The 13,830-nt window shown below is 56.8% G+C and overlaps 1 protein-coding gene across 1 annotated transcript; it reads right to left on the reverse strand.

Moving 5' to 3' along the window:
- Positions 1-361: 361 nt before the first annotated feature.
- Positions 362-13,294, reverse strand: TNFAIP8L1 (TNF alpha induced protein 8 like 1). The gene is made up of 2 exons (XM_007994878.3): positions 13,153-13,294; positions 362-1,256 (listed from the first exon to the last, which is right to left on the reverse strand). Exon 2 carries the CDS (start codon positions 1,251-1,253, stop codon positions 693-695), a length of 561 nt encoding a protein of 186 aa, XP_007993069.3. The 5' UTR covers positions 1,254-1,256; positions 13,153-13,294; the 3' UTR covers positions 362-692.
- Positions 13,295-13,830: the final 536 nt, after the last annotated feature.

Consider the following 13,830-nt stretch of genomic DNA (forward strand, 5'->3'; position numbering starts at 1 on the left):
TTTTAGTAGAGATGGGGTTTCACCGTATTAGCCAGGATGGTCTTGATCTCCTGACCTCATGATCCGCCCACCTCGGTCTCCCAAAGTACTGGGATTACAGGCGTGAGCCACCGGGCCCTGCCCAGAGCCCACTTTTTTTAAGGACCCCAGTCCTTGAATTGAGGCCCACCCTACTCCAAGATGACATCCTCTGAACTAATCCCATTTGTAATGATCCTATTTCCAAATCAGATCATCTTCCGGTCCTGGGGGTTAGGACGTGAATTTATGGATGGGGCGGGGGGTGGGGGTGGGGTGCCGCGATTTGCCCCCTAACTAGTCCTTGTGTGCGGGGATGAAAATCCCAGGCGACGTCACCAAGTGGGAAGCAGCAACTTTTGACTTTTACATCAAGCGACCCAGGGGTCGGCGTGGCCCAGAAAGTACAAATAGGGGTGGAAGGTGGTCTCCAGAGTAGGGCCCCAAATTCCTCTCCCCATTGGGCGGAGGCCAGGAGAAGTGACGTCGGTGTCTGAAACAGCTGCTACAGATGGCTCAGCGTCCTCTCAAAGGGGCCAGGTCACCCACCTGTCTGGGGGAGTTCGACCGGAGTCCGATTGGGAGAAAAGAGGTGGAAAAAACCCACAAAGCCCACCGCGCCCAGCAGAAGAGCCCCAGAAGGCACGAGGGGCGCGGTCGGGCGGCCCCGGGGCTCAGAGGCTGCCCTCGTCCAGCATCCGGCCCAGGCCCTCGCAGATCCTGCGCAGGTGGGAGCGGTAGGGCTCGGCGGGGCCGTAGAGCGCGGCCAGGAAGTCGCAGTCGGCCAGGTGGCCGAACACGTGGTTGATGCGGCCGTGGGACTTGGCGGTCAGGTGGGGGCCCACGGCCTGGTGCAGCAGGTCGCGGCACTCGAGCAGCCCTGCGGCCAGCACACGCCGGTCGAAGGTGAAGTCCACCTGCTGGAAGCTGACGGCCGTCATGGCCAGGCAGCGCGCCCGGTGGCGGAAGCGCCGCAGCAGCGCCAGCTCCTCCCCGCCCAGCTGGTCCCCGCGCAACAGCAGCCCCAGCTTCAGGGCCACCTTCACCAGGTTCTTGAGCATCTTCTGGGCCTCCTTGCGGCTGCGCGTGAACTCCCTGGTGGCGCGGTACAGCTCGTCCAGCACCTCGCTGCTGGTGTCATCCACCAGCACGGCCACCACTGCCTTAGATGCCATCTTACTCAGGAGCTTCTTCTGCGCCTGCAGAGCCAGACTCTTGGTGCTGAAGGTGTCCATGGCCTGCAGGGGACAGGGACCAGCCATCAGTTTCGCACGTTGGGGCACTCACACAGAAGAGGTGACACCACCACAGACCCCAGAGGGCCTAACAGAATTTGTTTCTTTAAAAAGTGTCATGCTGGACGCAGTGGCTCACGGCTGTAATCGCGGCAATTTGGGAGGCCAAGGCCAGCGGATCGCCTGAGGTCAGGAGTTCGAGACCAGCCTGGCCAACATGGTGAAACCCTGTCTCTACTAAAAATACAAAAATTAGCCAGGCTTGGTGGTGGGAGCCCATAATCCCAGCTACTTGGGAGGCTGAGGCAGGAGAATCTCTTGAACCCGGGAGGCGGAGGTTGCAGTGAGCTGAGTCCATGCCACTGCACTCCAGCCTGTAATTCAAGCCTGTGGTTCATGCCTGTGGTCCCAGTGCTTTGGGAGGTTGAGGCAGGTGAATTGAGGCCAGGAGTTTGAGATCAGGCTGGGCAACATAGCAAGACCCTATCTCTACAAAACAAAATCAAAACATTTATTTTTTATTTATTATTTGATTATTATTACAAACAAACAGAGAAGGCCCTTCTGAAACCCACTATCTGTAGGGCCTGACACCAGCCCTCAAACCTACCATATCCTTGCTATGAGCTGAGAAGAGGCTCAAGGTGATCATTACAGGGGGTTCCATTCCATACCCCTAGGTCCAGCTCAACACTCCCCACCCTCACCCCACAGCTCCATGAGATGGGGTTCCAAGTAAGCCCCAGACTCCAGGCTGCTCAGGGTGGAGGAGCCCCGTTACTATGGCAGTGCCTTCAGCCCCACTGCCCCCACGGGGTTTGTTTATTTATTTTTGAGACGGAGTCTCGCTCTGTCGCCCAGGCTGGAGTGCAGTGGTGCGATCTCGGCTCACTGCAAGCTCCGCCTCCCGGGCTCACGCCATTCTCCTGCCTCAGCCTCCTTAGTAGCTGGGACTACAGGCATGCGCCACCATGCCCGGCTAAGTTTTTGTATTTTTAGTGGAGACAGGGTTTCACCGTGTTAGCCAGGATGGTCTCAGTCTCCTGACCTCATGATCCGCCCGCCTCAGCCTCCCAAAGTGCTGAGATTACAGGCGTGAGCCACCGTGCCCGGCCCCTACAGGGTTTATCACAGGCATGCCTAAGGCCTTCGACTCCAAGTGAGCCAGGGGGTGATGTGTTCACAGGCAGACATTTGTGGGGTTTCTGGGAAGGCATGGCTCTGATGATTCCTCCAAAAGGGAAACACTGACTTGGACAGCCCCCGTCCAGGCTGGGGCAGGGGAGGTGGCCAAGGTGAGAGGCTGGCCAGCTCTTGAGGCACAAGAGCCAGGCCTCTGACTGCAGAGCCACCCCCCTGTCCCTGTCTGCTCCTTTTCTCTGTCCACTCTGCCCTGTAGCCTGCCCAATTTCCCCAGCCCTGGAGCTTCCCCCTCCACCCACCTCCTTCCTGCAGCTCCGGAATTCTTCCTAAATCTCAGAGTGGGGCAGAGCCCTTACCTGCTGAGAACCAGCTGGCAGCTCCCCGAAGCTCCCAGGACCAAGCCCCATACCTCACTTGGAGCCCTGACTCTTCCCTGTGGACCCCAATACCCTAAGACCCTGTCTCCTCCCTGGTGAACTCCTATACATCCCCCAAAGCCCTGGCCCCTAAGCCCCTGCCTCTTCCCAGGTGAACTCCTTCCTATACATCCCCAAAGCCCTGGTCCCGAAGCACCTGCCTCTTCCCTGGTAAACTCCTATACATCCCCATCACTTTGGCCCCCAAGTCTCTGCCTCCTCTGAGATGCAGGTGTTCCAGGCATCCCCACTGCTCTTCTGCTCCCCGGCTCTGCACCCCCATTGGTCTGCCTCACCCCAAGCTGCAGGGGAGGTCATGGGCCCGATTCCTTATCCACAGCGTCCCTGAAGACTCCAGAAACATCTGCTGAATGAAGAGGGGAGTGTGAAAGAACTGGGGGAGGAGGGAGGGCCTGAGACCCGCCCCCGGTCTCCCTCACTGCCCCAGGCCCTGCTCAGCCTCCACTCCCACCCCAGCGCCAGGCTGCCAGTCTCAGAATGCCATATGGGCACCCACCTACCCCAGGAGCCCCCACAAAGCTGGTCTTTGTGTGAGTTCAGACTCCGGGAGAAGTTCCAAACCCTCGGCCGCCCTCTGAGGTCAGGGCAGGCACGGGAATTACTGGATGGGCCACCCCCTGCCCTCCGACCTCGGTCACCAGACCCTGGCTCTGCGCAGGCCTGGGTCAGAAAAGGGGTACTATTGACTCAGCGCCACGTGGTAGGCCCTGAGTCAGCGACATGCCCACTTCATCACCCCCACCGTGTACTAGGCAGGTTGCTTGTTTTGCAGAAGAGACCACAAAGGCTCAGAGAGGCTGAGCCACTTCCCCAAGGCCACACAGCAATACAGTGACCACTGGCTCCCAACACCCTTGAACCCCAACTCCCTCTGCCTTCCCCATCTAACACCCTCAACTGGCCCTGAGTCTTAGAGGGCAACCCTGATATTTAGGGCCTGCTCCCAGCTCTGGCCTCTGCAGGAAGCAACTTAACAACGGGCCTCAGTTTCCCCATCTGAAATACGGGGAAGATCAGAACTAACTTTGTCCTGGGGCAGAAGCTTGTGACCAAACCCCCAATCCCCACTAAGCTGTGAGCTTCCTCTGAAGAGGCTGCAACCAGTGCCTGGAATTCCGCCCTTCTGTGCCTCTCAGCTGTGTGAATTTGCAAACCTAGTTCTATCTCAGTGAGATTCCTTGTGCGGGGCGGGGTGGGGGGGGGAAGCTGGCCAGGCGCGGTGGCTCACGCCTGTAATCCCAGCACTTTGAGAGGCCGAGGCGGGCAGATCACCAGGCCAGGAGATCCAGAACATCCTGGCTAACACGGTGAAACCCGATCTCTACTAAAAATACAAAAAATTAGCCGGGCGTGGTGGCTGATAGTCCCAGCTACTCGGGAGGCTGAGGCAGGAGAATTGCTTTGAACCCGGGAGGCGGAGGTTGCAGTGAGCCGAGATTGCACCACTGCACTCCAGCCTGGGCAACAGAGCGAGACTCCGTCTCAAAAAAAAAAAAAAAAGCCGCACATGGCTGGGCACGGTGGCTCACACCTGTAATCCCAGCACTTTGAGAGGCTGAGGCGGGTGGATCACTTGAGGTCAGGAGTTTGAGACTAGCCTGGGCAACATGGTGAAACCCCATCTCTACTAAAACTACAAAAATTAGCCGGGCGTGGTGTGGTGGGCTCCTGTAGTCCCAGCTACTTGAGTGTCTGAGACAGAAGAATCGCTTGAACCCAGGAGGCATACGTTGCAGTCGGCTGAGATCATTCCACTGGACTCCAAGCCTGGGCAATGAGAGCGAAACTGTATCGCCAAAAAAAAAAAAAAGAAAAGGTGTCTGCATATTTCAAGAGGGAATTCCCGAACCCCCGGGTCCCGTCTCCCCAATTCATAGATGAACAAACCGAGGGGACTCAAAGAGGAAAAGGCCTTTCTCTGCATCTGGGGATGAGGTCCCTGGACCCCATCGGCCCTGGAACCCACATCTTTCTGCCCATCTCAGGAGCTGTGTGACCCCAGGCAGGGCTGTGCCCCTCTCTGGGCCTTGACTTTCCCATCCACGAGTCGTGAGGCTGGAGAAGTTGATTCTGGAGGGGAGTCAGGCCTGTTTACAGCTTCAGGAAGGGCCTGGGCTTCCAAGAGCAACCCCCACCCCCTACAAGGCCAACAGGAAGAGGGACGGGGGCAAGCAGCTGTAGCCTCCCTTCCTGACCCCACACTCCGAAGACCATCGGGGCAGCCCCGGTCCTGCTGACACCTGGCGCGGCCCAGCTGCCTGGCCTTCCCCTTCCTCCTCCCTGACCCATTGTTCTGCCAGAAACGCTCCCATCCAGGCAGCCAGACAGGAGGATGACTGCTCTCCCAGGGGAACAGCCGAGGACCAAAATAAACCTGGGTCTTCCTTCCTGCAGGAGGCGGTGTAGCAGCTGCATCAGCCCTTACAGGGCAGGGGCCTTCCCAAGGACTGCCTGGGGCCTAGGGGCATCGCCCTCCAAATGCCAGGGCACCCTGTCACCACAAGCACACACAGCCCGCTACAGCTTCTGGGACTCGGGTGTTAACACCCATTCAGTGGCTTGACAAGCATTTATAGAGCACCAACTGTCCTGGGGCAGAAGCTCGTGGCCAAACCCCAATGTCCTGAACCGGTGACGTGTGCCTATTTGTCATTCTCACCTGGTACTGGCCAGGTGGCCTGTTTTGCAGAAGAGACCACAAAGTCACCCGGGATACAGCAGCGCCACTGCACGCCAGCCTGGGTGACAGAGTAAGACTCCGTCTCAAAAAAAAAGAAAGCTTCCAAATGTCTAAATTGGCCCTCTAAGAAATACTGTTGGCCGGATGCAGTGGGTCACACCTGTAATCCCAGCACTTTGGGAGGCTGAGGCGGGTGAATCACCTGAGGTCAAGAATTCGAGACCAGCCTGGCCAACATGGTGAAACCCTGTCTCTACTAAAAGTACTAAAATTAGGCTGGGTGCGGTGGCTCATGCCTGTAATCCCAGCACTTTGGGAGGCCGAGGCAGGCGGATCACAAGGTCAGGAGATCAAGACCATCCTGGAGAACACAGTGAAACCCCATCTCTACTAAAAATACAAAAAATTAGCTGGGTGTGGTGGCAGGCGCCTGTACTCCCCAGCTACTCGGGAGGCTGAGGCAGGAGAATGGCGTGAACCTGGGAGGCGGAGGTTTAAGAGAGTTGAGATTGTGCCACTGCACTCCAGCCTGGGTGACAAGAGTAAGACTCCGTCTCACTGGGTTCCCTTGCTGGAAGGAGGAGGTGCCAGTAACCAATAAATAGAAACCAACAAGTTAATTTGAGGGAGAGAGATATGGGCCATGGGGGCCGGGGATGAAGGTCAGGGTAACCAGGAGAGCCTCTCTAGGGAGGGGCTGGGCTGGTGGAGCTGGGCCTGCAATGACAGGGTCTGCGGGAAGATGCTCCAGGCAAAGGGCGCGGCCTGTGCAAAGGCCCTGGGGCAGGGCTGTGTCTCGCTTGTTACAGGAACAGCCAGGAGGCTTCAGCCCTGTCCACAGCCCATCCAGGTCCATCCACAGCGCTGAGGTCTCCCTGCTATGACCCTCGACAGATCCCATGCGTGAGGATAGCTTTCCCATCTGCAAAATGGGTGATCAGGCACCAACTCCCTGGCTCCCTTGATTATTTCCCTGGTCCTTATATTCTTTTTTTTTTTTTTTTTGGAGACAGAGTCTCACTCTGTCACCCAGGCTGCAGTGTAGTGGTGCGATCTCGGCGCACTGCAACCTCCACCTCCCGGGTTCAAGCGATTCTCCTGCTTTAGCCTCCCAAGTAGCTGGGACTACAGATACCCGCCACCATGCCCGGCTAATTTTTTGTATTTTTAGTAGAGACGGGGTTTCACCATTCACAGGATGGTCTCCATCTCCTGACCTTGTGATCTGCCCGCTTTGGCCTCCCGAAGTGCTGGGATGACAGGCGTGAGCCACTGTGCCTGGTCCTTTTTTTTTTTTTTTTTTTTTTGAGACAGAGTCTCACTCTGTCGCCCAGGCTAGAGTGCAGTGGCACCATCTTGGCTCACGGCAACCTTCGCCTCCCGTGCTCAAAAGATTAACCTACCTCAGCCTCCCTAGTAGCTGGGATTAAAGGAGCGCGCCACCATGCCTAGCTAATTTTTGTTTTTTGTTTTTTTTTTTTTTTTCAGTAGAGATGGGCTTTGGCCATGTCGGCCAGGCTGGTCTCGAACTCCCGGCCTCAAGTGATCCACCCGCCTCGGCCTCCCAAACTGCTGGGATTACAGGTGGGAGCCACCATGCCCAGCCTTAAGTATAAGTTTATAGGCCGGGCACGGTGGCTCAAGCCTGTAATCCCAGCACTTTGGGAGGCCGAGACGGGTGGATCACGAGGTCAGGAGATCGAGACCATCCTGGCTAGCACGGTGAAACCCCGTCTCTACTAAAAAATACAAAAAACTAGCCGGGCGAGGTGGCGGGCGCCTGTAGTCCCAGCTACTCGGGAGGCTGAGGCAGGAGAATGGCGTGAACCCGGGAGGCGGAGCTTGCAGTGAGCTGAGATCCGGCCACTGCACTCCAGCCTGGGCGACAGAGCGAGACTCCGTCTCAAAAAAAAAAAAAAAAGTATAAGTTTATATTCTCCCACATTAAGTAATGGCTGCATTTAACAACCAGATAGCAAAATTCCTGAAAACACAGGAGGTGGCTCTGGTGAGCTAGCTGCAATTATGTGGCAAGTCCCTGCCATCCTCACCCCTATCCCATTAATTCTTCATGCCCCTCACAGAGAGTGTCAATAATTGATGGGTCTGCTCAGCAGGGCCAGCCCAGCCACTCCATCTGTCTTGTCACAGCCCCGGCTATGCTCCGGGAGCCCAGGGGGGCCTCAGGCCTCTTCCCACTCATGCCAGTGATCCCAGGCCTCATCCCCCCTCATCCCACAGTCCCACTGCCCCAAGCCCTTTAAGACCCATGACTCACAGGCTGGGCACGGTGGCTCATGCCTGGAATCCCAGCACTTTGGGAGGCCGAGGTGGGTGGATCACCTCAGGTCGGGAGTTCAAGACCAGCCTGGCCAACATGGTGAAAACCCCATCTCTACTAAAAATACAAAAATTAGCCGAGTGTGTGTGTGGGGGGCGCACACCTGTAATCTCAGCTACAAGGGAGGCTGTGTCACGAGAATCACAGAGGGCGCGATTCTCTGGGGGGCGGAGGCTGCAGTGAGCTCCACTTCACTCCAGCCTGAGAAACAGAGTGAGACTCTGTCTCAAACAGAACAAAACAAAACAAAAATCCATGATTCAGGCCTTGCAAGTCGGTGTCCATTTTATTTTTATTTATTCTTTTTTTTTTTTTTTTTTTTTTTAAGGCAAGGTCTTACTCTACTGCCCAGGCTGGAGTGCAGTGGTACCATTATAGCTCACTATAGCCTCGACCTCCTGGGCTCAAGTGATCCTCCCACCTCAGCCTCCTGAGTAGCTGGGACTACAGGTATGTGCCACCATGCCTGGTTAATTTTTTTTTTTTTTTTTTTTTTCCTGTAGAGATGGCATCTTGCTATGTTGCCCAGGCTAGTCTCGAACTCCTGGGCTCAAGTGATCCTCCCGCCTCAGCCTCCCAAAGTGCTGGGACTGCAGGTGTGAGCTGCCACACCTGGCCAGTGTCCATTTCATTTTATTTTTGTTTTGTTTTTTTGAGACGGGGTTTCGCTCTTGTTGCCCAGGCTGGAGTGCAATGGCGCAATCTCAGCTCACTGCAACCTCTGCCTCCTGGGTTCAAGCTCCTGCCTCAGCCTCCCAAGTAGCTGGGATTACAGGCATGCACCACCACGCCCGGCTAATTTTGTAGTTTTAGTAGAGATGGGGTTTCTCCATGTTGGTCAGGCTGGTCTCGAATTCCTGACTTCATGTGATCTGCCCACCTTAGCCTCCCAAAGTGCTGGGATTACAGGCATGAGCCACCGTGACCGGCCAATTTTATTTTTATTTATTTATTTTTTGAGATGGAATCTCGCTCTGTTGCTCAGGCTGGAGTGCAATGTCGCAATCTCAGCCCACTGCAACCTCCACCTCCCGGGTTCAAGCAATTCTCCTGCCTCAGCCTCCCAAATAGCTGGGATTATAGGCACCAGCCACCATGCCTGGCTAATTTTTTTACTTTTAGTAGAGACGGGTTTTGCCATGTTGGCCAGGCTGGTCTCAAACTCCTGAGCTCAAGCGATCCTCCTGCCTCAGCCTCCCAAAATGCTGGGATTACAGGTGTGAGCCGCCACCCTTGGCCAGTGTCCATTTTTAGTTATGGCAAAAGAGAGAGGGGAATCTGTCAGCCCACGTCGGGGGTGACATCAGTTGTTTTCAAACTGGGTTCCACAGAACCCTCAGGACCACCACATGGATGGGCAGGGTCCAGCTGCCTGCTGGGTTGTGGCGGGGAGCCTGGACACTTTCCACTGTGGCCAGATTTCCACTGGAGAAAGGGTTCGAGGGCCAAACATGAATATCAGGTACCCACAGCTCATGGCTCTGCAGAGGAGGGGACAGGCTTGCCTCAGCCCAAGCAATAGGTTCTTACAGTGTAGAGAAGCCTAGGATCACCTGGCAGGAGGTGCGTCCAGCCCCTAAATGTGTCCCAACACAACCCACTTCTTCTTCTTCTTTTTTTTTTTTTTTTTTTTTGAGACAGAGTCTCACTCTGCTGTCCAGTTTGGAGTGCAGTGGTGTGATCTCGGCTCACTGCAACCTCCGCCTCCTGGGTTCAGGCGATTCTCCTGCCTCAGCCTCCTGAGTAGCTGGGATTACAGGCACACACCACCATCCCTTGCTAATTTTTGTATTATTAGTAGAGATGGGGTTTCACCATGTTGGTCAGGCTGGTCTCCAACTCCTGACCTCAGCTGATCCGCCTGCCTCAGCCTCCCAAAGTGCTGGGATTACAGGCGTGAGCCACCATGCCTGGCCTAACGCAACCCACTTCTTACCTCCCCCACAGCCTGGTCCCCTTGTCTCCTGGCACCATCTATCCCCATGCCCCCGGTCTATCCTTCCTGTAGCAGCCAAAGGGTGCCAGTGAGTACCTGAGTCAGGTTCTATCCTTCCCCTGCCAACCACCCTCCATGGCTCCCACCTCCCTTGGGATCAAAGTCAAGTGTTCCTGGCAACCATAAGAATCTGCACACCGTGCCCTGTCCCCTCCCTGCCCTCTCCTCTACCCTCTCTCCTCCTCCTCACCGCTCCAGCCCCATGGGCCTCCTTGCTGCTCATCCATCATGCCAGGCGTCGTCCTGCCCCAGGACCTTTACACAACCTGTGCCCTCTGCCTAAGCTGCTCTTCCCCCAGGTCTCTACATGGCTGTTTGTTTCTTGTCATCCAGGTCTGGGTTTACATGGCCCCTCCTTAGGAGGCCCTTCCAGATCCCCCGTATATTTTATTTATTTTATGTGTATATATTTTTTTATTTTTATTTTTATTTTTTTTTGAGACGGAGTCTCACACTCTGTCAACCCAGGCTGGAGTGCAGTGATGCGATCTTGGCTCACTGCAACCTCTGCCTCCCGGGTTTAAGCCTTTCTCCTGCCTCAGCCTCCTGAGTAGCTGGGATTACAGGCACCCACCACCACACCCAGCTCATTTTTGTATTTTTAGTAGAGACAGGGTTTTGCCCTGTTGGCCAGGCTGGTCTCGAATTCCTCACCTCAGGTGATCCGCCCACCTCAGTCTCCCAAAGTGCTGGGATTACAGGCGTGAGCCACGGCGCCCAGCCAATTCTCTTCTTTTTCTTTAAGACAGGGTCTCACTCCTGTCACCCAGGCTGGAGTGCAGTGGTGTGATCTCGGCTCACTGCAGCCTCAACCTCCCTGGCCTCAGGTGATCCTCCCACCTCAGCCTCCAGAGTGGCTGGGACTACAGGCCCGCGCCACCACACCTGGCTAATTTTTTCTTTTTCTTTGTTTTAAGTAGAGACAGGGTTTCACCATGTTGCCCAGGCTGGGAAATTCTCTAGATGGACCTGCAAGGTTTTGGTTATGGGGAAACTGAGTCAGAGAGGGTCAGGAGTTTATAAAGCAGTGATGTGGCAGAATCAGAATTTGAACCCAGCCTTTAACCTAGCGCAATCCTTTCCCCATCCTAGTCCACGGCACATTTGGGGTTCAAGTCTCCTCTCTCCCACAGCCCACCCCAGAGGGGAAGGATGGAAGCCTTAGGAAGCTTCTAGAAGCACTGTGTCCTGTAATCCCCTCCTCGGGCCTTTGACAATGTCTTGCTGAATCTCCCCCACCCCTCAAAGCACCCTCCCTCCCCCCAGTTATTTCAGCCCCTTTCCACAAGAAAAAGGAGATGACCAGCCCCATTGGACAGATGGGGAAACTGAGGCCTAGAAGCTGGGAATTTACAAGATCCCAAGAACTCTGCCAGAGGTCCCTGCATCAAAGCTCGGGCGGGTGTGATTCCGGGGAAGTTGTCTGCTGAGGGGTATCGGGGGATGCTGGGAAGGGGCAGGCACGCTGTGGAACCGGGCCATTCCTCCCTCTCGCTCTGCCTCCTCGCGCCCCTCCCCGTCTGTAACACCTGAGGCTGTACCTGGGCAAGTGTGAGTCATTTTTTAGCGCTGAAGTCTCTCTGGGAGAAGTGTTTCCCCGTCAATGACTGGAGTTTTGTCCTCAAGGCACCCTTTCGTGGCCCCATTGGACAGACAGGGACACTGAGGCCTCTGGAACCCACCATACTGAATTGTCAGGCAATCAAAGGACCCCTCGCCCACCTGGGCTGACCCCTGGAGGAACGGGGACGAGGAAACTGAGGTTCTGGGGGCACCTGACCGTTGGTCCAAGGCCACACAGAGGGAGGGGCACACGGCAGGGCCTCAGACCTGCACCCGTCTGCAGAGCCGCTTCCTTTAGGGACCCCCTGGTACCCCACCATTAGAGCAGGATTCAAGTCCCCTCCAGCCCATAGTCCCCCCAGGGGTCTAAGCACTCACCCGCCACCTGTGTCCCAGGCTGCTCCAGCCTCTGGCCAGTTCCCAATTCACCCAGGTGTTTGTGTGGCTGGAGACAGCCCTTTGTTCACCGTTTCCATAGGTACAGCGTCCCTGAACGGCCCCTCCTCTGCCCCTCCCAGCCCTTGCCTATGCAGGTCCTGGGCCGGCCCATACAGGGAGCTTGTTATGTTTCAAAGTTGGCGCCCTCGGACCTGCCGTGGTGGCAGAGGGCATAGCCCATGCAAAGGCCCTGAGGCAGGACCTCGCCTGGGGTGCTGGAGGAACAAGAGGAGGCCAGTGCGGCTGGGACAGAGCCACAGCGGGTCAGGGGGGTTACAAGCAGGGCCTGTATTCCTGCACCTGATCCCCCAGCAGTCGTAACTCGGGGAGTTACGACCCACTCCTGTTTTACAGATGAGGAAACAGGTTCAGCAGAATTGAAAAACTGGTTCAAGGTACCATACGGGTGGCAGAGTTCAAATCTAGATTTGCCCAAGCTCCACCACCACTGGGCTGACCCCGCTGGGACCTCCCGAGGCGTTCACCGCCCCCAGCTGAGCTGGGACTGGCTCAGGAAAGAACCTCTGGTAGCCTGTTTACACCTAGAGCTGCTCCTCCCCCAGCCCTTCCCCCCACCATAGAGAAGGTGCTGGAAAATGTGAGGATGCAAAGAAAACAGATTCTGTCCTGCCTGTGTCCCCACCTCCCTGGCCAAACATTGGAAGCATTGGCCGCTTTCTAGGCCTTAGTTTACCATCCCAGGAAATGGACCTAGTTCGACTTCACAGAAAAGGCCAGGAGGCGACAGACGTCCTTCAGATCACCTGCCAATTACCTTGGCAGCGACGGTCCCAGTTCACAGCTGGCAAAACTGAGGCCAAGGCCCCAGAGGCCACTTGGGAGTTCGTTAGGGGCCAGTCCGGGTGGGCCTGGGCGGGCCTAGGCCTGGCTCCCCGCCACCGATGCCTGGTTTAGCCAGAAGCTACAGTCAAAGCTACAGTCATGCCCACCTCCGCATGGCTGGCCCAGCTGCCCACCTCCTGGAATGCCCTCGGGGTTCTGGAATCTGGCCTGAGCACCTGTGGCCCTGCAGTTAAAGGGGACAGAGTCCACTAGATTCCACGGGGGGGTGGGGGTGCTGGTTCCAAGTAGAGCCCCACGCCAAGGGGGGCAATTGAGACTCAACCTGTCTCTCCCTAACCTATACAGCAAGAGGGACAGAGAGACAGAGGGAAACTGAGGCAGGAATGCAGACGGACAGGCGGCGGGGTGCAGAAGCATTACCGGGAGGGAGAGACAGGGCGGCCAGGTGGCCCCCGGGATGCGCTGAAATAGGGGGCGCCCCAGCACTTCTCGCTCACCTGCTCTCGGAGCAGAGTCCGTGCGTCCAACCGTCGGGGGTCAGTCCAGCCGCCTCCGTGGGCTGGGGCCGTTTCCGCGGCGGTGGGAGCAGCGCCGGAGCGGGGCCGGGGCCGGGGCGGGGCGGCAGTGCGGCCCCGCCCTCCAGTTGCCTCGCCCCTCGGCAGGACACGCCCTCCACTCGCCCCGCCCGCACGGAAGGGACCGGAGAGTTGCCAGGCATGGTGGGCGGGCCGAGCGCTTCGGATTAGCCAATGACAGGGCGGGCAATGTACGAAGAGGCCAATGGGAGCAGGGCACTGCGCCGGGGGGAGGTGGGGGGAAGGGGCGGAGCCTGGGGCGGGGTCAGGCGGGTCTAGGGGATTCCTCCGGAATCGCGAAGGGGCCCGGATGAGGGGGCGAGGCCGTAGTGGGGGCGCCGGCCACAGAAAAGGGAAAAGATAAGAGTATGAGACAGACGGAGAACCTGGGGAGGGAGGCACAGAGGCACCAACAGGAAGAGACCGGAGAGCCAAAAGGCAAAACAGAGCAACCACGTGGTTCTGCACGGGCCCCTTCCTCCTTCTGGGGCTCAGTTTACCCACCTGGGTAATAGGAATTTCGGCAGAAGCATGTTTCTCAAAGTTCGACCTCGGGGAACCCTTCGCGTCCGAAAGATCTGAGAGTCAATGTAAAAATGC

Source organism: Chlorocebus sabaeus, chromosome 6, assembly GCF_047675955.1.
Source record: "Chlorocebus sabaeus isolate Y175 chromosome 6, mChlSab1.0.hap1, whole genome shotgun sequence".
NCBI classification, from domain to species: Eukaryota; Metazoa; Chordata; class Mammalia; order Primates; family Cercopithecidae; genus Chlorocebus; species Chlorocebus sabaeus.